Raw genomic sequence first — 25,976 nt, forward strand, 5'->3', positions numbered from 1 at the left:
ATCTGCAGAGCAGCTCAAGGACGCGGCTCAGCATAGTATCTACAGCCCTTGAGGAGGAACTGAAGGCCCTTAACTTTGTTTAATGGCTGAAATATTGTTATTTTGTCTTGTTTGACTGTTTTCTTTTCTTTCTGCATTTTCTCACTTCTCTGATTAAATTTGTTCTTGGAACTAGGGGAAGGCCTAGGACGCTAAAGTTTTTCTACAGACAAGAGGCAGGCAGAGGACAGGGGAGGGTCTGTCCCGGGAAGGCCCCACAGGGTCCTACTCGGTTACATATTGATCTTGCATCTTGCAACCTTGCTGAACTTGCTTATTAGTTCTAATAGGTTTTAGTGGATTCCTTAGGATTTTCTATCTCTATTTTAATTTTGTCCCCATTTTCTTGCTACTTGCCCTGGCTGGAACCTCCAGGACAATGTTGAATAGAGGCAACAAGGGAGGACAACCCCTTCTTATTCCTGATCTTAAGGAGAAGCATTCATTCTTTTCACCATTAAGAATGATATCAGGGCTTCCCTGGTGGTGCAGTGGTTGAGAGTCCGCCTGCCGATGCAGGGGACACGGGTTCGTGCCCCGGTCCGGGAATGATCCCACACGCCGCGGAGCGGCTGGGCCCGTGAGCCATGGCCGCTGAGCCTGTGCGTCCGGAGCCTGTGCTCCGCAACGGGAGAGACCACAGCAGTGAGAGGCCCGCGTACCGCAAAAAAAAAAAAAAAAAAAAAAAGAATGATATCAGCTGTGGGTGTTTTGTAGATACTATTTTTATCAGGTTGAGAAATTTCCTTTCTAGTCCTAGTTTGTTAAGTGTTGTTATCATGAAGAAATGTTTTAGGTTTTGTCAAATGCTTTCTCTGCCATCGACTGAGATGATCACGTGGTTTTTGTCCTTTATTTTGTTGATACGGTATATGATATAACTAATTTTTGTAGATTAAATTAACAGTTGGTTTGGGGTTTTTTTTGAGAATTTTTTTTTTTTTTTTTTTTGCGGTACGCGGGCCTCTCACTGTTGTGGCCTCTCCCGTTGCGGAGCACAGGCTCCGGACGCGCAGGCTCAGCGGCCATGGCTCACGGGCCTAGCCGGTCAGCGGCATGTGGGATCATTCCCGGACCGGGGCACGAACCCGTGTCCCCTGCATTGGCAGGCGGACTCTCAACCACTGCGCCACCAGGGAAGCCCATTTTTTGAGAATTTTTGCATCTATATTTTAAGGAATTAGTCTGTTCTTGTGATGCCTTCCTTTTTTTTTTTTTTTCCACAGAGCAATGCTAGCTTCATAGAATTAGTTGAGATGTGTTCCCTCCTTTTCTAAATTTTACAAGTTAACATTTAAGGAAGTTAACATTTAACACCAATCCTGGAAGTTCTAGCCTGAAAAATCAGACAAGAAAAATAAATAAAAGGCATCCAAATCTGAAAAGAAAGAAAGTCTCTGTTTGTAGATGACAGGATCTTATATCCAGAAAATCCCAAAGAATCCACAAGAAAACTACTACAACTAATAAATGAGTTCAGCAAAGTTGCAGGGTAGAAGCTCAACCCACAAAAATCAGTTGTGCTTCTACATACCATCAATGAACAATCAGAAAATGAAATTAAGATAATTCTCTCTACAATAGCATCCAAAACAACCCAAAAAACCATAGGAATAGATTTAACCAAGGAAGTGAAAGAGTTGTATAAGAAAAATGACAAAGCATTGTTTAAAGAAATTAAAGAAGATGTAAATAAATGTAATGACACCCCATGTTCATGTATTGGAAGACTTACTATTGCTAAGATGGCTATGCTACCCAATGCAAACTGCAGATTAAATGCAATCCCTATCAAGATTCCAATGGCCTTTTCTGCAGAAATGGTACGGCTGCTCCTTAAATCCACATGGAATTGCAAGGGGCACTGAATAACCAAAACAATATTGAAAAAGAACAAAGTTGGAGGACTCACATTTTCCAATTTCAAATTTTTCTATAAAGCTATAGTTATCAAAACAGTGTGGTGCTGGCATAAGGATAATACAGACAGGACAATGGACTAGAATAGAAAACCCAGAAATAAACTCTATGTCTATGGCCAATTGATTTTCAACACAGGTGCCAGACCCTCAGTGGGTAAAGAATAGTTTCTTTAACAAATGGTGCAGGGACAACTGAACATCCACGTGCAAAAGAATGAAGTTGGAGCCCTACCTCACACCATATGCAAAGATTAACTCAAAATAGATCAACAATCTAAATATAACAGCTAAAATCATAAAACTCTTAGAAGAAAACAGGGGTAAATTTTCATGACCTTGGATTTGGCAGTGGATTTTAGAAATGACACCAGAAGCAGAAACAACAAAAGAAAACATAGATAAATTGGACTTCATCAAAATAAAAGACTTTTGGGTTTCCCTGGTGGCGCAGTGGTTGAGAGTCCGCCTGCCGATGCAGGTGACACGGGTTCGTGCCCCGGTCCGGGAAGATCCCACATGCCACGGAGCGGCTGGGACCGTGAGCCATGGCCGCTGAGCCTGTGCATCCGGAGCCTGTGCTCCGCAATGGGAGAGGCCACAGCAGTGAGAGGCCTGAATCCCGCAAAATAAAGACTTTTGTGCATCAAAGGTCATTACCAATAAAGTGAAAAGACAACCTACAATGGGACAAAATATTTGAAAATCATATATCTGATAAGGGTCTACTATCCAGAATACATAAAGAATTCTTACAACTGAACAGCAAAATTTTTTAACCCAATTAAAAAATGGGCAAGGTGGGACTTCCCTGGTGATCCAGGGGTTAAGAATCTGCCTTCCAATGTGGGGGACATGGGTTCAGTCCCTGGTCTGGGAACTAAGATCCCACATACCACGAGGCAACTAAGCCTGCATGCTCTAGGGCTCACATGCCACAACTAGAGAGCCTGTGCGCTGCAACTACTGAGCCTGTGCTCTAACTAGAGAGGAGCCTGCATGCCACAACTAGAGAGAAGCCCACGTGCTGCAACGAAGGGCCCGGGTGCCACAACGAAAGATCCTGCAACTAAGACCCGATGCAGCCAAATAAATAAATATTTTTTAAATGGGCAAGGAACTTGAATAGACATTAATCCAAATAAATTATATAATTTCACCCACTAGGATGGCCATAAGTGAGTGGAAAATAACAAGTGTTGAAAAGGATGTATAGAAACTGGAATCCTTGTATACTGCTAACTGGAATGTAAAATGGTTCAGCTGCTTGGGAGACATTTTGATGGTTCTTCAAAAAGTTAAACACAAAATTACCATATGACCCAGAAATTCCACTCCTAGGCATATACACCAAAGAACTGAAAATACTTGTTCAAATACTTGTACCCGGATGCTCATAGCAGCACTAGTTACAATAGCCAAAATATAAAAGCTCAAATGTCTATCAGTGGATGAACAGATAAATTGTGGAATATCCATACAGTGCAATATTGGTCTGCCATAAAAGGGAGTGGAGTACTGACACATGCTACAACCCAGATGGACCTTGAAAACATTATGCTAAGTGAAAGAAGTCAGACACAAAAAGGCAAATATTCTACGATTCCATTATTTGAAATATCCAAAGTAGATAAATCCATAGAGAGAAGGTAGATTGGTGGTTGCCAGTATGTGCGAGGAGCAGGGGGACGGGAAGCTCTCGATGGGCACGGGGTTTTATCTGGTGATGGTTAGAATGTTCTGGAAGTAGATGCTGGTGGTTGCACAATATTGTCAGTGTACTAAACTTCAATGAATTGTTCATTAAAACGGCTAATTAAATGCTATGTGACTTTCACCTCAAAAATGTGTAAAACATTTATCATTTTGTGAAATAGTGCGATGTCTGGGATTTGGTCCAAAATAATGAGGTGGGGGTAGAGGTACAAAAAGTAAAAACAAAAACATGTTTCCTCCGAGCTGTATAGGAAACAAAACAAGAGACGGAAATGGGTAGAAGCCTAGAGTGCGGAAATCCAGGTGAGAAACGCGGCGGGGCGCTTTGTGGGGAGGGGGAAAGGGGCTAGAACCCAACAGCCCTGACGTGTATCTGTAGACAAAAGCAAGAGGACTGTTAGGGCAAAGTAAGAGATCCAGAGGACTGTTAGGGCAAAGAAAGAGATCCAGAGGACTGTTAGGGCAAAGAAAGAGATCCAGATTTTTTGTCTGAACCCTGGAGGCAGGGGTGCCTTTGCCGAGCTGCGGGGAACCGCGGACACGAATCAAGGATTGCTCTTGGGAAATCACCTCCTTGTGCACCTTAAACTTACAAAACTTCACGCGTCGGTTGTATCCCAACAAAATTGGGTAAATATACATATATATTTTTTAATGGGATTGCTCTTCGGGTTTAGTGCGCGCTGCGCATCACACACCGGCGGAGACGCAGAGGAGGCGGGCGGTGCTCTGCCGCGTCTTCTCCCCGAGTTTTAAGTGTCCTCCCGAGGGACGCGAGGGCCTGCACCGTCTTCGCGCCCTCCCTGAGCGGACTGGGGGCGACGGCTGCCGCGACCCCGACTCTGCCCGCTCGGGGCCCCACCTGGCGACACCTGCCAGGTGCGCTGCGTGTCTACGCCCGGCGCCCCCGCGGCTCGGGGACCGACCTGGGGCGGGGCGAGGCGGGACAGGGCGGGGAGCGCGAGGCCACGCCCGGGAAGCGGCCACGCCGGCGCCCCCCAGCCCGCTTTCCAGTCCCAGCAGCTCGGGGCCATGGCGGCGGCCGAGCCCAAGACCCCCGCGGGGACGGCCGCGGCCCGACGCCTGGCCCGGAGCTGCTGGTCCGCGTTCTGGGACTACGAGACGCCCAAGGTGATCGTGGTGAAGAACCGGCGCCTGGGCATCGTGTACCGCACGGTGCAGCTGCTCATTCTGCTCTACTTCGTGTGGTGGGTGCGCACGGGGGTGACCCGGCGGCAGGGGGTGTCCAGCGGGGTCAGGAGCGTAGGGGAGGGCGCCGCCGGGACGTCCCAGGTTGGAGGGGCCGCTCTGGGCACGGGGTGAGGAGAATGCCGGCGGCGGCCGCCAGGCTGGCCCCTCGGGCGCCGCAGAGCCTACCCGGCCGGCCCCCGAGTGGCGGTGACGCAGCCTCGATCCCGCCGGAGTCGAGCTGACTCGGCAGGGGAGGGGTCCCGGGCCTGCCGCGGGGTCGCCTCCAGAGCCGGCCCTGCCCGTTCGCACAGGTACGTGTTCATCGTGCAGAAGAGCTACCAGGACAGGGAGACGGGCCCCGAGAGCTCCGTCATCACCAAGGTCAAGGGCATCACTTCGTCCGAGCACAAAGTGTGGGACGTGGAGGAGTACGTGAAACCCCCCGAGGTGCGCCACTCGGGCCCCGCCCCCCCTCCCCGAGCACCCCGAGGGTGGGACCGAGCGGCGGCCGAGCTGCCCGGCGCCGGCCGACCGTCCCTTGTTTCTGAGCCCAGGGGGGCAGCGTGTTCAGCATCATCACCAGGATCGAGGTCACCCCCTTCCAGACCCTCGGAACCTGCGCCGAGGTGAGGACGGGTAGAGAGCAGAGCCGGGGCGGGAGGGAGGGGCCCTGCCTGGTCCGCTGTGCCTGGGGGAAAAGGGTGTCGGGCCCCTGACCAAGCAGCCTCCTCCCTAGAGTATGAGGGTCAGAAACGCCACGTGCGACTCGGACGAGGACTGCGTGGCTGGGCAGCTGGACATGCTGGGAAACGGTCAGTGCGTGCCAACTGGGGGCGGGGGCGGGCCGCGCCCCTGAGGGCGCATCTGCCACCTGAGCGCGTCTGCCCACAGGCCTGCGGACCGGGCGCTGCGTGCCTTATTACCACGGGTCCTCCAAGACCTGCGAGGTGTCCGCCTGGTGCCCGGTGGAGGACGGGGCCTCAGTCAGGTGTGCACGCCCTCTGTCCCCACCCACCTGGGGCCAAGCTCCTTTGCTCCTTTCTCCTACCTGACCGGAGTCGGGGAGTGTGGGGCGAGAAGGACGGGAGGGACAGCGCAGCGGGGGAGCCTGGGGGACCGGGAGAAGGGGAGACTAAACACACCCGGTCTGTGCCTCCTCAGCCAGTTTCTCGGTAAGATGGCCCCGAATTTCACCATCCTCATCAAGAACAGCATCCACTACCCCAAATTCCAGTTCTCCAAGTAAGAGCCATTAGCGCGTGGCGACAAGGGATAGGCTGCAGGGGGCGTTGCCTCTTGGAATGTGTTGTTTGGGGGTGCATGGCTTCTGCTCCCTCCCCATCTGATGCCACTAGGCCTTGTCTTTAGGGGCAACATCGAGAACCGGAAGGACGGCTACCTGAAACACTGCACATTCCACGAGGTCTCTGACCTCTACTGCCCCATTTTCAAGCTGGGCTACATCGTGGAGCAGGCGGGGGAAAACTTCACGCAGCTGGCACACGCGGTGAGGGCACCAGGGAGAGTGGGTGGGACAGCTGTCCGTCCAGGTGCTGGCTCCCACCTGCACACAAAGGGTCTCATTACAGCCGAGTCCGTCTGCAGTCTTGGCCAGCCCTGGCCCTGCTCGGGCAGAGGAAAGAGAAACACGATCGTCTGACCCATCTGGGTGTGCATGGCTCCTGCTAAATTATTGACTCCTGGCATCCCCTTGTGCCTCAGAAGCAGGGCACTCAACGAGCCCCCTTCCCCAGCTCTCTGCCCTGAGCTGCCCTGGGTGCCTCACAGTATGCACCCCACACGTAGCCTCAGCAGGACCTTGGGGCTGTTGAAGGTCCTCTCTGTGAGCCCACCCTGACCCCGTGTCTGTGCCCACTTCTGGACAGGGTGGTGTAATTGGGGTCATTATCAACTGGGACTGTGACCTGGACCTGTCGGCGTCAAAGTGCAACCCCAAATACTCCTTCCGGAGGCTCGACCCCAAGCATGTCCCAGCCTCATCTGGCTACAACTTCAGGTACCTTGACCTTGGGACACTGGGTCCTCGTCTGCCCTAGCTGTGGAGGTCCAGGAGTCAACAGGGCAGGTGCCCTAAGGTTCAGGGGCGCCAGTGGTCGGCTGAGCCTTGGAGCTGCCCCACTTGGGCAACAGGTGCACCCCCCCCCCCGTCATGCTCCTCAGGGTCAGGTGGCCAGGGCTCCTGCACCCGGGTCATTCCCTCCCAGATTCTGACGTGCTTCCGGGTCATTCCGCCCTAGGTTCGCCAAGTATTACAAAGTAAACGGTAGCACCACCCGCACACTCATCAAAGCCTACGGGATCCGAATTGACGTCATCGTGCACGGACAGGTAAACCAGCCCACCTTGCCTACCTGAGGCTTGGGCTGGCCCAGCCTCAATCTCTCCTACCACACCCCACGCCTCCCTTGAGCCCCACTCCCGCATCTCAGGCAGCCTCTTTGCCTCCAGGCAGGGAAGTTCAGCCTGATTCCCACCATCATTAACCTGGCCACAGCGCTGACCTCTATCGGGGTGGTAAGGGATGCACACTAGGGTCCCGGGGGGTGGGGGGACGGGGGGGCAGGTGCCAGGCTCTTACGCATTGGTCTTGCTGGTCTCAGGGCTCCTTCCTGTGCGACTGGATCTTGCTAACGTTCATGAACAAAAACAAGGTCTACAGCCATAAGAAATTTGACAAGGTGTGTACTCCAGGGCCTTCCTCAGGCAGCTGGCCTGTGACCCTGGCCCTTGTTTTGGGCCAGGGCCCTCCCCCACCCTATCCCTGCTCCGCAGACCCAGGCCAGGCTGGCCAACCGCAAGGTGAGGGGCAGAGCCAGGCCTGGGCTGTCCCACCCCCATGGCCTTGCCCCACCCCTGCCCCGTCTGAGCAGATGGTGGATGCTCCCAAGCGGGGTGCAGGACCAGGGCTTGGCGCCTCTGAGCCTTCCCAACAGGACTGCGCTCTCACAGACGCCCGAGGTTTGGCCCAGCTCTGAGCCCACTCCCACCTTCTGTCGTGCTGCACTGAAGACCTGGGCCTGTTGGGGGCCCCTGAAGTCTGTGGCCCCAGGAGCGCCCCGCTCCCCAGGGCAGCATGGCTTGGACCTCGGACCTGGGCCCTGCCCACACACCTCAACACTGCGTCGCAGCAAAACCAGCAGCCAAAGGGCCCCGTGCAAACCAGGCAGTGGGATGACATGAAGGGGACGGCACCTGCTCCCGGCCTGCCCATCTTGTCCCCCAACTGCCCAGGGGCCTGTAGGGGGCAAGTCCCCACCTCCACCTTCTCCCTAGCTGTTCTCCTCCCAGGCTCTTTGCTCCTCCCCCCCACCCACCCACCCCTACCCAGACCCTTCACTCACCTCATAGCCAGGAAATCACACATCCAGAATCCAATAAAGCTGTGACCAGACCCTTCTGGCCTCGTCTTCGGGGAAAGCATGTTCAGGCTCTTAAAAAGACAAACATGCAATGGCAGGTCTTTGCGCACGGGGTGTCTCTTTTGGTGTGCTTGGCCCTCCGTATCGCCCCTCTAGCCAGCCTGCGTGCAGTGTGTGGATGTGTCTGCTGCCCCCACGTTCAGCCAGGCTACAGTCATGTCTGACCTGGGGGCCAGTGGAGGTGGGGGACACACAGGCTGAGAGCGCACGAGGACCCCCTAGGCTCATCCCAGCATGTCCTTCAGGCAGTGCACTTACCAGCTTCCTGCAGGGCTCATCCCGGGCCCCAAACCTCAAAATACAGGAAAAGGCTCCTCCTAGACCCCAAACCTCTCAAGGAGGAAGAAAGCCAGGAGGGAGGCGATGAGAGTTGTACCCAAGGAAAACGAAAGCTTAGGCTGACACCAAAATGCCCGCCCAGGCCCTGCGGCTCTATTTCAAATGGGGATTGGGGTGGAGGAAGGAATTCGGTGCTGGGGAACAGGGGTGGACAGGGCAGGACGAGGTTGGAGGAGTGTGGGAAGCCGGCACTAGCTGGATCAGGCCTACAGGTAATCTGGTTACGGCCTTGGATGCTACAGTGGTCATTCCACTTAGCAGCTCTGCCTGGCCTGGCCAGGCCCTGCTCTGAACACACCATGACCTGGTTGGACGGTGGTTTCCCCAGCAACGGCTATGATGGTGTGCAGACCTGAGGAGGCATAGTCCCTCCTACAGATCCTTTCACCTGTGACCCCGTCGCTCCCAAAGTCAGAGCTGGCCTCCCCACCTGCCAACGAGACCAGCACCACTCACTGGAGCCACAAACCCTTGAGAAGCCCCCACCCAGCACCCCTGCAGATTCTCCTATGCTCGCCAGCTCCCTGGGTCACTCAAATGCCTGTGACATCCAGTTTCTGACTCACTCATAGACATCCAGCTCTAGTTTTAGAGAAACCAGCTTTTCCAGTTGGAGCTGGGCTGCAGCTCAAGAACCAGGGCCAGGGGCTCAGGTTTCCCATCCCCAAGCATGAGAGTGACCCTGGGACCTCCACCGCCCCAGATGCCCCCAGCCCCTAAGCTGGCCTCCGCTGGCGCCCCCGGCCCCGCTGCAGGGAGCACAGTGGGGTGGGGTGGGGGGTGAGACACGCAGCCCCACCTCTTCGCTCCTCCGTGCTCCCCTGGGACTTCTCCGGCTCTGCTTCCAGGAAGCGCCGTTAGCCCTCCTCCTCCCCAACTTGGCCCTAATTTGATTTGATCTCCATCTGGGGGCTGACGGGCTCCATCCCCTTCCAAGCCGAGTCAGGTTTCTTGCAGTCACTGGGCCTGGATGCGCCTGGTGGGCAGTACCCAGGGGCCAACAAACCCAGACAGACAGACGTCAGTTACTTAGTCTTCTTTCCTTCCTTCCAGAAACCCAGGCGCAGTGCACAAACATACACACAGTGAAAATTGTAGGAAATGTCAAAGTGTAAAATTAAAACGAAAATCCAAAGTGTAAATTGAGATAACGAGAACAAATTTAAACCAGGCTCCATAGCCAACAGTGGGGCCCCCACTGCCCACCCGTTTGGGGTTTCTGAGTTTACGATTCATTTTTTTTGTGTGTGTGTGGTGGTACGCGGGCCTCTCACTGTTGTGGTCTCTCCCGTCGCGGAGCACAGGCTCCGGACAGGCAGGCTCAGCGGCCATGACTCACGGGCCCAGCCGCTCCGCGGCATGTGGGATCTTCCCGGACCAGGGCATGAACCCGCGTCCCCTGCATCGGCAGGTGGACTCTCAACCACTGCGCCACCTGGGAAGCCCCTATGATTCACTTTTAACATGTTTGTGTTCTCGCCAATTTGGCTGGTTTTCTTTTGCTTCCAGTTGCATTTAGTTAGAAATGAGGTGCACAGAGTTGATCTTATGTTCTGGGGCTGCTGCTGGCAGAACGGAGCGAGAACTCATGCTCAGCAAAGGGTCCCCCAGCCTGGCCCATTCTCCTCTGATTCAGCCCCACCCGGGAGGAGAAAACAGCACGGCCCACGTCTCTGTGCAGCAAGGGGCACATCTCTGTGCCCCTCTGTTCAGGGCCCTGAACAAGCTGGTGGTTGAGTGTCGCATTTTAAAGGGGGCACAGCCCAAGGACCCTCTCTGCCTTGGGGTCACAGGTCTTGTACTGATCCCTGAGGCTGAGAAGCAAGAACAGAACTGCCTCAATCCTGATAAAACTGCTGTTGCCCTTTTCTCCATCCTCTCCCAACCACTCCTCAGACCTGAAGGAAAGAACCTAGTCTTGCATGTGAAGAAATGCTTCTCTAGAATCCAGGTGCTAACATATGATGTCGAAGTCCGCGATAATGGCGCGCCTCCTCCCTCCCCGGGGCCCTCAGGCCTCCTGCTGCAGTGGCCCCCTCACAGCACAGGCAGATTCAGAGGGAGAGGTGCCAGGCCCCGCTGCGGCTGAGCCCCAGCCTGAGACCCTCCCCTTCCTCAGCCTTCCCGCCCCCCGCCCAGTCTCGCTGCTGCCGACGAGGTGACTACGCCATGATACGGACACTCCGGCAAAGGCTGCTCTGACTGGGAATCTCCACAGACAGAGGGGCCCAAGCCCCAGAACTCAGTGTGTGAGAGACACCCAGGTGTCCACAGGTTCAGCCAGGGTCCCCAGGATGCGGCCCGCATGCCGCTGGCGTGGACTGTAGGACAGCCACCTCTCCCGGAAGCAAGGAACTGGAGAGCTGGGACTGCAGACTCCCACTCAGGTGCCCCTCGCCCTGCGTCTGGCTTCCAGCCACCCTCAGGGGCTCGGCTCAAACAGAAGACCTCCAAGGGCACCTCAGGGCAGGAAGTGGGCAGGAAGGGCCGGGGCCGCAGGGAGGGCCGTGCAACAGCAGAGGGGTGTTCATCCAGCGAGAAAGCAGCCCTGGGACCCCTCGCTGGAGACGCTTCTTGGGCCTAGAGAGGGCTGCCCTGGCCGAGGCTGGGGGCCCCAGGGAACCTGGAGGTGGAGCCACTTCTTGCTCTGCCTGGTTCACGCTTCTTCTGGGCTGCATGACCTGCTCCCTGAGGATCGTCTTCCTGGGTGCCCGTCTTGCATGTGGGTAGTCAGAGCAGAGAATGGGGACGCTGCCCAGCTTGCTAATGTCCCAGCTGAGGGTTCTGCTGCAGCAGCCACTCCAGGGTCTCCATGAGGTACGACATGCCATAGTGCTGGGCAATGTTCTGGAAGGTTCTGATCTGCTCCATGAAGACCTACAGGAATGACCAGTCACAGTGAGAACTAGTCCCAGAGGAGGCACAGAGATGCAAGGCCGAGACCCAGAAAGGGCCAATGGCCGAGGGGCAGCAGGGCTGGCTGTCCACGGGAGGCCCCACCTTGGTGTGGATGGTGAGGGAGAAGGCCCCGGCACAGCTACAGTACATGGCCATGTTGGTCTCCTTCACACCCCGGCACTTCAGGCAGATCTGCAATGAGAAGCAGCCCCAGTCAGGAGCCTCCCTGGCCCAGGCCAGGGCTGGCCAGTCGCTTGGCACCTGACAGGCTTCCCTCCCCCATGGCCTTCACCTCAATTCTGAATAAAATCTGAGACTTGATAATGGGCTTTATCCAAACATCCCAACTGCTTCCCAACACCCTCCCGGTGGACACCCTACCCTTGACTCTGAGTCTGGGGCTCCCCCATCCATCACACCAGGCACCAGCTGTTCCCTGCCTGGACCGCAACACCTTCCTCGGGTCTTTGCTGAGATGTTCCCTCTTGGTGAGACCACTCCTCCATCTAATGCTGAAAGCTTCCCTTTTGCTCACACACTGCCTGTTCTCTTTACTCTTACCATCACTTAGTTGTCCTGTTTACTGTGTATCTCCCTCCACTAGAATAAAAAAGGTCCATGAAGCCAGCACTTGGCCCCTGTAGGTGCCTAACAGATGCTGTAGGAATGAATGAGTCACCTGGGCTCATGGCCAAGGCCTGACCCAAGAGGTGGTTACCTTGGAGGACCAGGTAACGACGCTGAGACCTGTGTACACCTCTAGTTTCCCGTGGGTGCGAACTGCTTATCAACAAACCCTCCACCAACTGGAGGGGCGGTCGGGCTGGGTGCAGAAAAGCCCCAGCACCAGGCCCCGCTGCTCACCAGGTCCTGCAGGGTGAAGGCCATCAGTTTCTTCTGCAGGGCCTCCACCAGGGCCATCTCGATGACTGACGAGTCGTAGGCTACCTGACAGTTGGAGCAGAGCCACTGAGGCAGCACAGACCCATCCTAGGCAGAGAAGGAAAGGGACCAGGTCACCTTCCTCAGCCCCAGTATTGAGAAGGGATGGAAAGAGAAGAGCTCGTGGTGAGAACTGTGGTACTGCTTGCTCACAGCTCCAGGGCACACTCACATCACCAATGTCATCACTTACGTGTTTACCAGGACAAGGTCCTGGCATGTGGCAGCTGAGTGGCCTGAAAAGGGTGTTTGTTTCTAATTCACATCAAAGCTAGCTGGGGGCCCAGTAGGTGTAGCCCAGTAAAGGTGGAGACTGGGGTCACTTGATAGGGAGTACTGCAGGACCCCCTGATCCACTGATGCCTGGATATTCTGACTTTACCAGCAAGGGGCCTGACGGAGCTGGCCCACCTGAGAGAAGGAGGGCTCTTTGCACAGGTCCAGGTCCCGGCAGAAGTTACAGCTGCGGCAGATGACCTCAGGGAGCACGTAGGAGCGGCAGGGGTCTCGGAACTGGGCCTCCTCCGAGAACTCGCCGACATCTACCAGACGAAGCAGGTCTCGGTTTAGCTTGTTCACCTGGTTTGTGATGTTCATGTCCAGAGACAGGACCTGCAGAGAACACAGCCCACATCAGGGACAGCTCCCGGGGCCTCCCTGCTGCTGTTTGGACCAGAAAACCCCACAGCCAACTCTCTAAGCTACTGTTTCTCAGCATCATCTCAACTCTTCCTGCCTTCTGTACATCAGTGATTCCCCGACTCGGGGCCATAAGAGTGGAGTGGAGGCCCTGCCCCCAGGCTTTGTGGTCTCTGTCAGCTCCGGGGAACTCTGGGACACACTGAAGTGTGCTCTACGTGTTCTCCTTACTGGCTCCTTCTTCCTCAATGACAGGCAGTCCTAAGTCTACCAGAGCTCTACAGTCTCACTGCAAAGGGGTTGACTTCAACCTTCCACGGTGGGGGGGCTCCCAGGCCAGCCGAGAAACGCCTCTGCAGCACACGTGTGTGTCAGTGCCCGCAGTGCTGGCACTGGAAGTCGCTCCTGCAGAGCCACAGGAGACTCGTTAACCCCCCATCTGTAAACAAGAGAAGACAGCACTGGCATGTTTCACTGGCCTCTCCCAGCCCTACAACTCCTGTCCTAGCACAATGCCAAGAGCACAGAACCAAACACCACTTAGAAGACTTCTTTAGGAGGGGCGTTTATGGTCGATCTGAAACAAAGTGGGTGGATTTGCAAGCACATTTATCATGAGTATCGACAGCCTACTGGGCAGTATTGTTTAAAATATATACATTATACATGTCTTTTACATAGGGAGAACACTGGATGTAATTAAGAGACAGAAAAAAATGAAAGTGAATTTACCAAAACATTAAGGAAGAAGTAATGCTGATTCTACACAGTATCTTCCAGAAAACACAAGAGGGAGAACACTCCTAACTCATTTTGTGAGGCCAGTATCACCCTGATACCAACACCAGACAAAGACAGTACAAGACAACTACAGTAAAAAAAAAACTGTCACACACACAGACTCAAATATCCTCAACAAAATACTGGCAAATTGAACCCACTGGTATCACGACTAAGTGGGATTTACCCCAGGAATGCAAGGCTGGATCAACATTTGAAAATCAGTGTAATTCACCATATCGAGACTAATGAATAAAAACCAATACAATCATCTCAATTGACACAGAAAAAGCCCTTAACAAAATTCAACATCCATTCATGATTAAAACTCTCAGGATAGGACTTCCCTGGTGGTGCAGTGGTTAAGACTCCATTCCTCTGATGCAGGGGGCGCAGGTTCGATCCCTGGTCAGGGAACCAGATCCCGCATGCTGCAGCTAAAGATCCCGCACGCAGCAATGAAGATCGGGCGTGCTGCAACTAAGACCCAGCGCAGCGAAATTAAAAAAAAAAAAAAAAAAAATCAGTGCCATTACAATAGCACCCAAACCATAAAAACCTGAGGTGCAAATATGTGCACTATTTTTATGCTGAAAGCTCCAAAAACACTGATGAAAGAAGTCAAAGACAACTTAAATAAATGGAAAGATATAGTGGTTCATGGATTGGAAGCCTGAACATTAAGATATCGATTCTCCCTAAATTAATCCAAGACTCCAAACAACTCCAATCAACAATCCAAGAGGATTTTTTTTTTTGGTAGAAATTGATATGCTGATTTGAAATTTATAAGGAATGGCAAAGGAACTAAAATAGTCAAAATAATTTTGAAAAAGAAGAATAAAGTTAAAGCATTCACACTACCTGGTTTCAAGACTTATTGATAAAGTTACAGAAATTTAGACAGTGTGGTATTGGAGAACAGACAGATATACAGATTGATGGAGACCCAGAAACAGACCCACACACATATATATGGCCAGTTAAGTTTTGAAAAAAGCACAAACATATTTAAATGGAGTAAGGCTAATTTTTTCAACAAATAATGCCGGAATAATTGGATATGTTTATGCAGAATATGAACCTCAATTTATAACATGCACATTGCACAAAAATTAACTCAAAATGAATCACAGACTAAATATAAAACCTAAAACTATAAAACTTCTAGAATCTAGAAGAAAACATAAGAGAAAAACTTTGTGACCTTGGTTAAAGCAAAGATTTCTCAGATATGACACCAAAAGCTCAACCCTTAAAAAGTGACAAATTAGATAAAAGTTAAGACCCTCTGCTCACTGAAAAATGGAATTTTGAAAAGGCAAGCCAAATTCTGGGAGGAAGTATTTGGAAATCACAGATCTGATAAAGGACTTATATACGGAATATATGAAGAACTCTCAAAACTCAACAATAAGAAAAACAACCCTGATTCACTTTGCTGTACACCTGAAACTAACACAGCATTGTAAATCAACTATACTCCAATAAAAATTATTTTAAAAAGAAACAATTTTTAATAATGGGCAAAAGCTCTGGACATTTCACCAAAAACACATGGAGAGCAAACAAGCACATGCATAAAATCTCCACATCATTAGCATTAGGGAAATGCAAGTTAAAACCACAATGATATACCACTACACACCTATCTGGACAGATAAAATCTTGAAAATCAACACCACCAAGTTCTAGCGGGTTGTGGAGCAGCTGGACTGTAGCCATACACCGCTGATGAGAGGCCTGAAAAGTGGCAAAACGGGGCCACTTTAGAAACAAGCACGACATGACCCAGCCAGTCCCCTGCTAGGTTTCTATCAAGAGAAATGAAACTTATGTTCACCCAAAACATTCTCTATGAGAATGTTTACAGCAGCTTTACTAACAGTCACCAAAAACGTAAAAACAACCTGAATGTCCTTCAACCGGGGAACTGTGGTTCTCCCACACAGCAAGGGAGCAAAAGACTCAGCGATGGAAAGGAACGAAGCACTGAGACAAGCAATGACATGGAGGAGCCCCAGGTGCATTCTGCTGACTGAAGGAAGTCAGACCTAAAAGGCTACATGACCAACCATTCCACTCGTGTGACATTCTGGAAGCGGTCACAACGCAGGGACAGATGACAGATCGGCGGTTCCAGGGCTGCAGGAGCGAGGAGCTGAGCCCGAGGGGAAGCACGGGGGAGTCTCTGGGGTGGTGACCCAGGCGCAAGGAGCTGAGCCCAAGGGGAAGCACGGGGGGAGTCTCTGGGGTGGTGACCGCTGTGTACCTACCTGGCTGCTGCTGGCCAGCCCTATCCATGTGTGAAAACTCGAACGACTGCACTGCACGGAGAGTGTCTTTTACTGCATGCAACTTTCAAAAAGTAAATGAACATAGGGACAGACAGATCAGAGCGTGCCAGGGGTGGGGGACTCTGGTTCTGTATCCTGAAGGCGTGATTGGGTACCTCATGGAATGCACACTAAAATGGTGAATTTTCCTGTATGTAAATTATACTTGTTCTTTTAAACATGTATTTATTTCTTTACTTGGCTTCGCCAGCTCTTAGTTGCGGCACGCAGGATCATCGTTGCTGCATGTGGGATCTTCAGTTGTGGCACGTGGGATCTAGTTCCCTGACCAGGTACTGAATCCGGGCCCCCTGCACTGGGAGGGCAGAGTCTTAGCCACTGGACCACCAGGGAAGTCCCTGTAAATTATACTTTAATAAAAATAAAACTTAAAAATTCTGAAGTCTACCAAGGAATTAAAATGGTACACTCAACCATTTCTTTACCACAATCAGAAGTCAATTGATCACTGTGAAACTGTGATTTGCTGGGAGGTAATTTAACGGACAGTAAAATGCTCCGTAGGGGATGACGCCGGCTGGGTCCTCATCTGGTAATATTATGCCATCGTTTGATGCAGGCTGCCTTTCCCAGAAAGGCATTTAGCATCCGAGCAAGCTCTCCTCTCAGGTTTCACAGCAGCCCAGACGTTTTGGGAGCCCTGTCCAGTTCCTAGTCTGGCCCACCAGCCCCACGTGATCCATGAGCACCTGCCGTCCCACTACTCACCTTCCACCAGCACCACCAGGTCATCCCTCCCCAGGGTCTCTGCATCCCCTCTGCCCATGGCCAGACCCTCTTAGCCCCAGTGGCCTCATTCTCAGCCCGAGGCCCCATCAGAGGGCCTTCCTCACCTGCCCCGCCCCTGAGCCCACCTCTCAGCACCTGTGCTCTCTGAGCTCACCTGTCCCTCACTGACTTGTGCCCGCTCAGCGGAGTGAGAACAGAGGTCTTTCCCACAGCGGCTGCATGGAGTGGGCGCAGTGGGTGTTTCTGGAAGAAAGGAGTGACCTGCACACACGTCAATGGGAGTGTCCTCACCTTGCACACATATTTGATGAACTCCAGAGCGGGGTTATTGAGGAGCAGGTGAGAACCGGGGAGGACAGGAAACATTTCTGAGAGCTCAGTCGAGTTCCGAGAGCCTGTGACTTTCTTCTGAATCTTCTGTGTGATGGTGAAGAAGTTCTGAGTGAGTTCGTTCGCCACATAATCTTGTGAGAAGGTGATCATTCCTGGGAAGAGAAGCAACACGATGCCTGCTCCCTATTTTGCACGGCGATCGCGACACCGAGGGAAGGACCCCTGAGGAGCACACAGTGGTGGCCCCCCGTGGCAAGGGCGCTCACCCGGAAGGGCTCCGGCCTCTCCCTGGGCCTCCTGGGAGAGCTGGCTGGCCCCCCTCCTCCTCACAGGGGTGCTGCCCGGGGCGCTGCGCCTCAGCTCCTCCTTCATGCTGTGGTACACGGCCACGATGTATGCTGCCGAGAGAGGGCAGGCTCAGGCCACAGGCCCCGAGATTTGCCATTGCCGCCAACATCCCAGAATCTGGGGGCACCCTGTGGCTAGTCACACTGCCGGCCAGACTGGCTGAAATGTCATTAGTAGCGATGATTCTATTTGCTGCACTAAGATGAGCCAAAGTCAATCAGAGAAATGGGGACACGCAGGGCACTCGCTGACGCCCAAGCTCAGGCAACACGTGTCAACCTTCACACTGGACGGCAAGACAGAGGGCTCGCCTCGACCCCCAGACACAGCACACTTCTCCAAAGTCTCCACCAGGCCCACACATTCCAGAAGAGAACTTAAGAAAGCAAAGGGCTCAAAGACAAGTCGACAAAATATAAATATAAAATAACCACAACGGAACTACCTCTGTCGCTACGTACGTGGGTGCACCTATATCTACGTCTATGCGTCTGCTGACAATTTATGATTTAATTTATGATGCTCTTCATCAACTGTTCTAATGATTAGCTCTGAATTATAACAGGTGTTTAATCTACACACTTCGTTTACACATCAAGCTAAATAATTTGATTTGTAACACTAAACCTTTTTCTTCATTTTTAAAAATTTTGTTGGAGTATAGTTGATTTAAAATGTTGTTACTAACACTAAACCTTTAGACCCAGATGAAATATAGGAGTTTCTTACACCATAAGTTGAGCCTCAAGGACCAGCCAGTGGGGCAGTCGATTCAGGAAGTGTCTAAACTTTTCTACTTGGGGTTTACCTTGATCACTATATGTGCACGCGCACAAACCTCGGGGGCAGGGCCACGAAGCCTTCGTGACGCCCCGGGAAGGGCAGCCTTCCTCACGGTGAGCTTCTGCGAGGGGCCGAGGGTCTCCTCCCCGCCTCTCACAGTGCTGTGCAGCCAGGGCGCCCCTCAGGGGCCCCCGACTCTGGGCGTGCTCCCACCAGGGCCACGTTATTCCCACTGCGTGGCTCAGGCACTATGGAGAGTGTGGACGACTCACCTGAAACGATCATGAGGAAGTAGCTCTGGCAGGAGGCTGCCTGCGGCAGGAACTGCAGGATGTTCCAGCTGTTTTCCAGCAGGTCCTCGACATCCAGCTCCTGTGCACCTCCCTCCTCCTCTCCCTCCTCAGGTTCCTCCTCAGGCTCCTCCCCCTCTGCTCTGCCCTCTTCGGGGGAGTCTTGCTGGGACACAGAGACAACCCCAGTCACGTCTGTGCACAGCAGCACCGCCCAGCGGGTGCCCTGTTCACCCCCCGAGCCCAGGTGAGATTCCTGCGGGACGGCTTTAAGAATAAGGTCATTTATGGAACGTGCCTGGTGCACAGAAGCACTCAATACACAGCTGACTGCTACTCTTGTTTGCTCTTTCAGAGGATTCACTTTAAAATTATTCAACTCCCACCTCCCAGGAAGGCAAGAATGTTCAACATCTGAACTCTGACGGCCGCCATCCTTCAGAGCAGCAGCCACCACTGCCTTCACTTGATTCGTCTACATGGCCTGCACTTCCTTCTCTCCCATCCTGGTCTCAGTGGCCCTCCCAACCCCAGCACCAAGGGCAGCCTCTGTTTCCTATCTGCTCTCAGCAGCACGGCTCCCTCCTTCTGGGGACACTCTCCCTTTGATGCCTGAGGCCCCATCCCCCCAGTTCCCCTACCCACTGGCAGCTTCCTCCATGGGGACCTGCCCTGGGGGCACTCAGGCCTCTCAACCCACGCTCACCCCCAGGTGTTCTCACCAGCCCCAGCTGCCAGGCTCAGCAGCTGGGATGACCCCAAGTTCCCACCCCCAGCCCCTCCCCTGACGGCCCTGCCACCACCTGACCTCTGCCTCTCCACCTTGTGCACGTCAAGCAAACGTCAGGCTCGGCAAACACCACACGCCGCAGCCAAGCACAGCCCCTCCCCCCATACTCACCCTCCTGCCCCGTCCATCGGGGCTCACACACCCAAGCACAGGCCCACCTACAACCTACTCGCCCAGACATCGCCCCTGTGCCCCCGGGCGTCACCCCACATTCATTCTGCTGGCCCATCCACTCCACCTGCAATGCCCACCGGAGTCCTTCTCCCTGACTCCACCCTGCCCCACATATCCTCCCCTGGGCCGACACTAACCGGGCTCCACTCAGACCTTGACCTCCTGCGGTGCTGTCCACTCAGGATCCAAGTGGAAGTCAGGCCCTGACAGTCCCCCACTCAGAATCTCCCCATCACTAAAAGCCAAGTGTCCATCACAGCCCTCAGGCCCAAGTGGCCTGGCCCCAGCCAGCTCTCTGCCCACACCTGTGACCACTGTCTCTGCTTGTCCCATAACTCACAGCAGCCTAACACTGCAGTTCCGTCACCCCCTCAGAGGACTCCTCGACCTCCCCATCCAAATCGGCCCCTCCCCCGTGGCTCACTCTCTATCTCTACCCTGCTTTTTGTTTACTCCGAGCCCTCATCATTGCTGACACTGGCGTATACATCTACTTGTTTGCTTGTTCGTGATCTTTGCCCTCACAGACTCCATGAGAGCAAGGACTACGTGACCGGGGCCTAGAACTGTGTGCCTGGCACTCGGCCTGTGACCCTCAAGTGTGCACTGAAGGGACCAATGTGGACCCCTAAAGTTGCTTCAGATTCCAACCTCTGCTCTCTAAGACTGGTTACCTCTTACCTGTCCACAGTGAATACTAGATGGAACATTTCCTTTGATTCCACCATAGTTAGAGGGATCCATCCAGAGAAGAAATTCCCAGCATCGAGAGAAAGAAATTGTCAAAGAATGGAAGATCTCTTTAGAATGGATGCTAAAACAAGCAAAACAGAAATTGCTTAAATGAAATCAATAGTTTTCCCCCTTTTTCCCACTTTCCCCACTTCTTTTATTATCTGTTTAACCCTCTACTTATTTAAAAAGGGAAATAAAGTAGACGCACATTTTATCATCCCTCAAAGTTTCTAGGGAACACGGTAAACATGATACTAGGGAGGCGTCTGCATCCAGCCAGGAGGGGCGACAGGGGCCAGCGCCGCAGGGATGAGAGGCGAGAGCGGCACAGAGCAAACCCCACACTCAGCAGAGCATGGATCACGCGCAAGTGTGAGAAAACCACACCAGGCCTGGGGTGCTTGCTTCCCGCCGCTCTCAGAACCTCGTAACTCAGAGGCACGTGCCACTGTGCTCACAGAGTCTTGCTTCAACAGTGGGAATAATGAGCCCTAGACTAAACACTGCTCTGGCTCTGCCTATACATCTCAAAAAATGCCCCAAAGGATCAAACTGTTTCCAAGTAACATAACATAAAGCTCAAGAATATTTACAGGAATGCAAAAGTACCCAACAGACAAGCCAAGATTCTTAATGTCTGGCATCCCATCCTGTATCACCAGGTGTGCAAAGAAGCAGAGAAAACACAACACATAATAAGGAGAAGAATCTATCAACTGAAGACAAATCAGAGCTGACAGAGACGTAATAACGAGCAGAACAGGAATTAAAACCGTTATTAGGGGGCTTCCCTGGTGGCGCAATGGTTGAGAGTCTGCCTGCCGATGCAGGGGACACGGGTTCGTGCCCCGGTCCGGGAAGATCCCACATGCCGCGGAGCGGCTGGGCCTGTGAGCCATGGCCGCTGAGCCTGCGCGTCCGGAGCCTGTGCTCCGCAATGGGAGAGGCCACAACAGTGAGAGTGCCCGCGTACCGCAAAAAAAAAAAAAAAAACCCAAACAAACAAAAAAAATCCCTGTTATTAGGGGCTTTCCTGGTGGTGCAGTGGTTAAGAATCCGCCTGCCAATTTAGGGGACAAGGGTTCAAGCCCTGGTCCGGGAAGTTCCCACATGCCGTGGAGCAATGAAGCCCGTGCGCCACAACTACTAAGCCTGGGCTCCAGAACCCGCGGGCCACAACTACGGAAGCCCGTGTGCCTAGAGCCTGTGCTCCACAAGAAAAGCCAACGCAATGAGAAGCCCACGCACCGCAACGACGAGTAGCCCCTGCTCGCCGCAACTAGAGAAAGCACGCATGCAGCAAGGAAGACCCAACGCAGCCAAAAATAATAATAAGTTAATTAAAACAAAAAACCTGTTATTAGAACAGTATTGCATGTGTTAAACCAGAGGGAAGACTGAACATGTTAAGTAGACTCTAGAGATGTATAAGACCCAAACCAAGCTTCTAGAGATGAAAACTGTCAGTGTGAAATGAAAAATATACTAGATGGGATTAATGGCTGATTAAACACTGCAGAAGATCAGTGAATTTAAAGACATAACAACTGAAATTATCCAAAAAGAAACACAAAGAGGAAAAAAAAGACTTTCAAAAAAGATCCATCTGCAATTCTATGCCCAGCAAAAATATCCTTCAAAAACAAAGGTGAAATAAAGGCTTTTTCAGATACCCAAAGGCAGAAAGCATTCGTTACCAACAGAGCCATGCTACGAGACATGTTAAGGCTGTCAGCAGCAGGTGAATGGATCAGATAAGACACAGATGAATGAAGGGTACAGGAATGCTGACACCTGTTGGTGATGTACTCCACGTAGGCAAGGGCGTCCTCCACCCGCCGCTTCTTGGTGCACAGGATGATGCGGTTGAAGTTGGCATACACGACTGACGACCCCAGGCGCTTGAACTCAGCAATGAGCCTGCAGACCAAGTTCAGAATCAACGGTCAAGACACCAGAGAAGACCAGAAGACACTGTGAGAAAAAAGCTGATCGTCCTGAAGCAGAAAACATACTTAGAACCCAGAAGCAACAAAGGACAAAGAGGTCTGCATTGCAAAACCCTACCGTAAACAAAACCAAAGACAAAGACAGGAAAAAGTGTGGAACTCACATCACATAAAAATGGCTAATTTTTATCTAGAAAGAACTCATACAAATTAATGAGGGAAAAAAAACCCCAAATCTACAGAAAAATGGGCAAAGGATATGAAAAGGAAGTCCAATTTCATTCATAATAAGGACTGCATATTAAGGGTATACCAAGAGAGCATTTTATCCCATCTGATTGGCAATAATACCCCCCATGGCGGCGTGGCCTGGAGTGGGGACATACATTCCCAATCATCGCTAATAGCACAATCAACTGTACGACCTTTACAGGGAGCTCTCTGACAATACTGATCAAATTGGTGTTCACCCATCTAGATTTATCTGATAATATCGATCAGATCTGCAACAGCGTTACTTCCTGAAGACTATTCTACAGACATGTTTGCGAGACCTCATCACGTACAAGGCCACTCCACGTTGGTCACTGTGACAGCAAAAGCTGTGGAAGCAGCCTAAATGTCCATTAGCGTGGTACATCCACACACAGCTCTCTAAGATCTACTGTTAACGAAGGCAAGCGAGGTGCAGAACAGTAAGCACAGTGTACAATGACTTATGAAAAAGCAACAAAGACTATGCATCGCACAGCGTGTCTCTGGAAGCTGCGATGGCAGCTAAGCTCTTCCTGGGACCCATCTGATCGCTATGGTTCAAGTGCGCTCTTGACTCCCAGAGGTGCTGACTGCCATCTTTCTGGGTTGGGGACTGAGGGATCAGCGTAGCCCGGAGAAGGCCACGGGCGGCACTCACTGCAGGAAGAGCTTCTTCATCATGCTGTGCAGCGTGCGGTGCAGGGCGGGGTCGTGGAGCAGCGAGGACGGGGACCGGAGCCAGCGGTAGAAGTGCACCACCTGGTTGTCCGCGTAGATGTTGCGGTACTGCGTGATCTCCTTCACCCAGCCCACCACCATGCTCTTCAGGATCCTGCAGGAGGGGTTCAGAGGGCGCCCCCCTCTGTTGCTGGCACCAGCTCTTCCCTGTTTTGCTGTCACCTTTGCCCCCTCCCTTCTCACTGTTCAGATCCATTCCTCGGCCCTCTGTGACTCATCTGCACCCCTCAACACCACCACACTCAACACAACCTTCCAAGTTTTCCCTACGGCTGGTGCCAGGACAGAGCTGAGAAGACGGGGGTGCCCTACAAGAAGGCACCTCACCTGCTGGGAGAACCAGGAGAAGACTGACCACAGAGACCTGCAGGGCCCTCCTCCCTTGGGCCAGTCACGGGCCTAACGATCTGCTTCGCCACGACTGCCCTGGTTGTGTCGCCCCAGGTGGCTCGCAGCCATCCCCGCCCTGTGGCAGCTCTGCTGCCAGCACCTCTCGGGACACAGCGGCCGCTTCCCTGCCCAGCAGCCCTCGGCCCTGACCACACTGTGCCTTCGGGCCCTGAGCCTCTTCTCCACCAGCCCCCTGGCCTGCAGCCTGCTCCCTCCAGCTCTGCCCGCCTTCTCTGAGAAGGCAACAGGAGTGGCGGTTGGAGAAAACCATTCTTGAATCCCAAGACTTGCTCCTGAGCACCAACCCTTCCCCTCAACTGCAGCACGACCACAAGCACGGGGCCTCGGTTTCCTCATCTCTACAACGGGCCACAGTCATATCACCTGGTGGGCTGTGGAGAGCACACATGCTCCCTGCCCGTGTCACCGCTGCAATTCGCACCCCCTTCTGTATGGCTTAACCCACTGTGCATGTCCTGCTGTGCATCCCGCAGCAGATACTCGATACACACCCACACCCCAAGTAAACTGGCGATTTCCTGCAGGCACGCCTCTGGCCACAGGAACTGTCAACCCATACCTGGAGGGCAGCAAAAGACCCATGAGCAGAGGAAGAAGCCTGGCCCTATGCTGGTTTCTGGCAAGATGGACGGAAACCCCACTGACACTGTCTTAGCTCTTAGTTTCCGAAACAAGGACAGAAGATAAAAGGATTTCTACTGCTCCTTCTAGAACCCAAACTGTTGTTCGGCCTTTGGAGAGGAGAGGGCACAAGAAGAAGAAAAGGTCAGGCGATGTTCTCAGGGTCGCAAGCCCCTGGGTACCTGAAGGTGCTGGAGCAGAGGGCCGTCTCGTCGTAGCTGGTGGGAGCGCTGGCAGCCTGATTGCCCGTGATCATGTCCTCCAGGGAGGCCTGCTGGATCACATCGAAGCTGATGCCCATGCTGTTGGCCCCCTCCATGTCATTGACGTGGTGAGATTGCAGGATGGTGTTGACAGCCAGGTTCTGAATGTCCAGCTCCACGCACACTGCACACAGACACCACCACTTGTGCACTGACCTCTCCTGGGTGCGGAGCCCGACCCCAGCAAGCACTATCTCAGAAAAATCCCTGCTGCTGCTGTTGGGGGCGGCCAACTGCAGAGCACACACCCGCAGAGCCCTGCAGGCTCGGCTCCCAGGCTCTCGGTCCAACAGGGCTGAGCGTTCCCGGAAGTACAGAACGGCAACAAGCGGCAGGGGCAGCAGCCCAGGCCCCCGAGCGCCTCACCCACCCACCTGTGGAATAACAGCCTGAACTGTTGACCTCCACAGGGGCTTGGTCATCGAACTCCACGACGAGGCGGTTGTCGTCAGCCTCCTTCCCGCCCAGGTCAGGCCGTGATGTGGAAGACAGCCAGAGGAGGTGGTTGTGGCGCTGGAGATGGCGGGCAAAGAAGAGGTCGGAGCCAAACGTAGAGATGTCCTCTGGCAGATTCCCAACGGGGACGTGGAAGTACCTGCAGGGGCACGGGGTCAGCCAGCCCCAGAGGGGACAACGACCGGGGAAGCAGGGAAGGCCGACTTGCCACCAGAGACCCGTGAGGCCAGCCACAACCAAGATGGACAGAGACACCCCTCCACTCGGCTCACCTGCTCATCTCGAAGGCCTGTGACAGACAAGTGTCCAGGTTGAGGTAGTGCCGGATCATGCGCCGGGCTCCGTGGCGCTGCCAATCCAGGACCCCGTAGCTGACCTTATCAGCCACACGGACAGGCACTAGCGGGAACTCCTCCAAGACGGGCACTTCGCCAGCCAGCCTCTTCAGCTCCCAGTTGGACTGAACAGCGACGAGTGTGGGCCCACGGCGCTCCTCCTGGGCGCAGGGAAGGAGACAGCTAGGTGGACCCGGCCCGGGGGAGGGAGGGAAGGAGGGAAGGAGGGAGGGGGCTCCCACGGCGTGGGACCCTGATGGCACGCACTTTGTAGGCCAGCAGGAAGCGCTGGATGGCTCTGCAGATGACCTTCAAGTCTGTTTCAGCCCGAACTTCAAAAGTGTGTTTGCTGGGGGGCAGGAGCTCAGGGCCCACTTTCTCCAGCAGAAGGCTGTGCTCAGCTGAGTACAGGGCACTGAGGCTGGGCATCTGGTTGCTTCGCACCTAGACAAACAAGGGCTGGGTCGGCGCCTCTCCCCACAGGGAAGGAAGTGGGCAGCCCGGAG

The 25,976-nt window shown here is 53.3% G+C and overlaps 2 protein-coding genes across 4 annotated transcripts in view; one reads left to right on the plus strand and one right to left on the minus strand.

The window, feature by feature from the left end:
* The first annotated feature begins 4,706 nt into the window (after positions 1–4,706).
* Positions 4,707–8,336, plus strand: P2RX2 (purinergic receptor P2X 2). 2 transcript variants are annotated; one of them, XM_029228297.1, is made up of 12 exons: positions 4,707–4,882; positions 5,177–5,312; positions 5,420–5,491; positions 5,602–5,677; positions 5,757–5,853; positions 6,027–6,107; positions 6,234–6,372; positions 6,752–6,882; positions 7,124–7,214; positions 7,335–7,400; positions 7,487–7,564; positions 7,757–8,336. In XM_029228297.1, the coding sequence occupies exons 1-12, from the start codon at positions 4,707–4,709 to the stop codon at positions 7,859–7,861; spliced, it is 1,248 nt and encodes a 415-aa protein (XP_029084130.1). In that variant the 3' UTR covers positions 7,862–8,336. The 2 variants fall into 2 exon arrangements, with proteins under 2 accessions (XP_029084130.1, XP_029084119.1); XM_029228286.1 differs by having other exon boundaries at positions 7,487–8,025.
* A 1,185-nt stretch (positions 8,337–9,521) lies between these two features.
* The window catches only part of POLE (DNA polymerase epsilon, catalytic subunit), a 56,418-nt gene continuing 39,963 nt past the window's right edge, over positions 9,522–25,976 (minus strand). For both annotated transcript variants that reach the window (XM_029229615.1, XM_029229606.1), the window contains 14 exons: positions 25,738–25,914; positions 25,408–25,631; positions 25,054–25,274; positions 24,599–24,803; positions 23,305–23,478; positions 22,237–22,362; positions 20,389–20,521; positions 18,726–18,909; positions 17,589–17,720; positions 17,281–17,474; positions 12,896–13,096; positions 12,407–12,532; positions 11,645–11,734; positions 9,522–11,521 (listed from right to left, as the gene is read on the minus strand). In XM_029229615.1, the coding sequence (XP_029085448.1) occupies positions 11,408–11,521; positions 11,645–11,734; positions 12,407–12,532; positions 12,896–13,096; positions 17,281–17,474; positions 17,589–17,720; positions 18,726–18,909; positions 20,389–20,521; positions 22,237–22,362; positions 23,305–23,478; positions 24,599–24,803; positions 25,054–25,274; positions 25,408–25,631; positions 25,738–25,914 (2,301 nt within the window). In that variant the 3' untranslated portion in view covers positions 9,522–11,407. The remainder of the gene's footprint in view (positions 11,522–11,644; positions 11,735–12,406; positions 12,533–12,895; positions 13,097–17,280; positions 17,475–17,588; positions 17,721–18,725; positions 18,910–20,388; positions 20,522–22,236; positions 22,363–23,304; positions 23,479–24,598; positions 24,804–25,053; positions 25,275–25,407; positions 25,632–25,737; positions 25,915–25,976) is intronic.

Source organism: Monodon monoceros, unplaced genomic scaffold (genome assembly GCF_005190385.1).
Source record: "Monodon monoceros isolate NGI ecotype Baffin Bay Population unplaced genomic scaffold, NGI_Narwhal_1 Super_Scaffold_1, whole genome shotgun sequence".
Classification (NCBI taxonomy): Eukaryota; Metazoa; Chordata; class Mammalia; order Artiodactyla; family Monodontidae; genus Monodon; species Monodon monoceros.

Excerpts from the sequence above, each read along its gene's own strand:
- P2RX2 (XM_029228286.1), top strand. The coding sequence starts at position 4,707 with ATGGCGGCGGCCGAGCCCAAGACCCCCGCGGGGACGGCCGCGGCCCGA. Across the intron at positions 6,373-6,751 it reads TCACGCAGCTGGCACACGCG|GGTGGTGTAATTGGGGTCAT; the intron begins GTGAGGGCACCA and ends ACTTCTGGACAG. Across the intron at positions 7,401-7,486 it reads CGCTGACCTCTATCGGGGTG|GGCTCCTTCCTGTGCGACTG; the intron begins GTAAGGGATGCA and ends TGCTGGTCTCAG.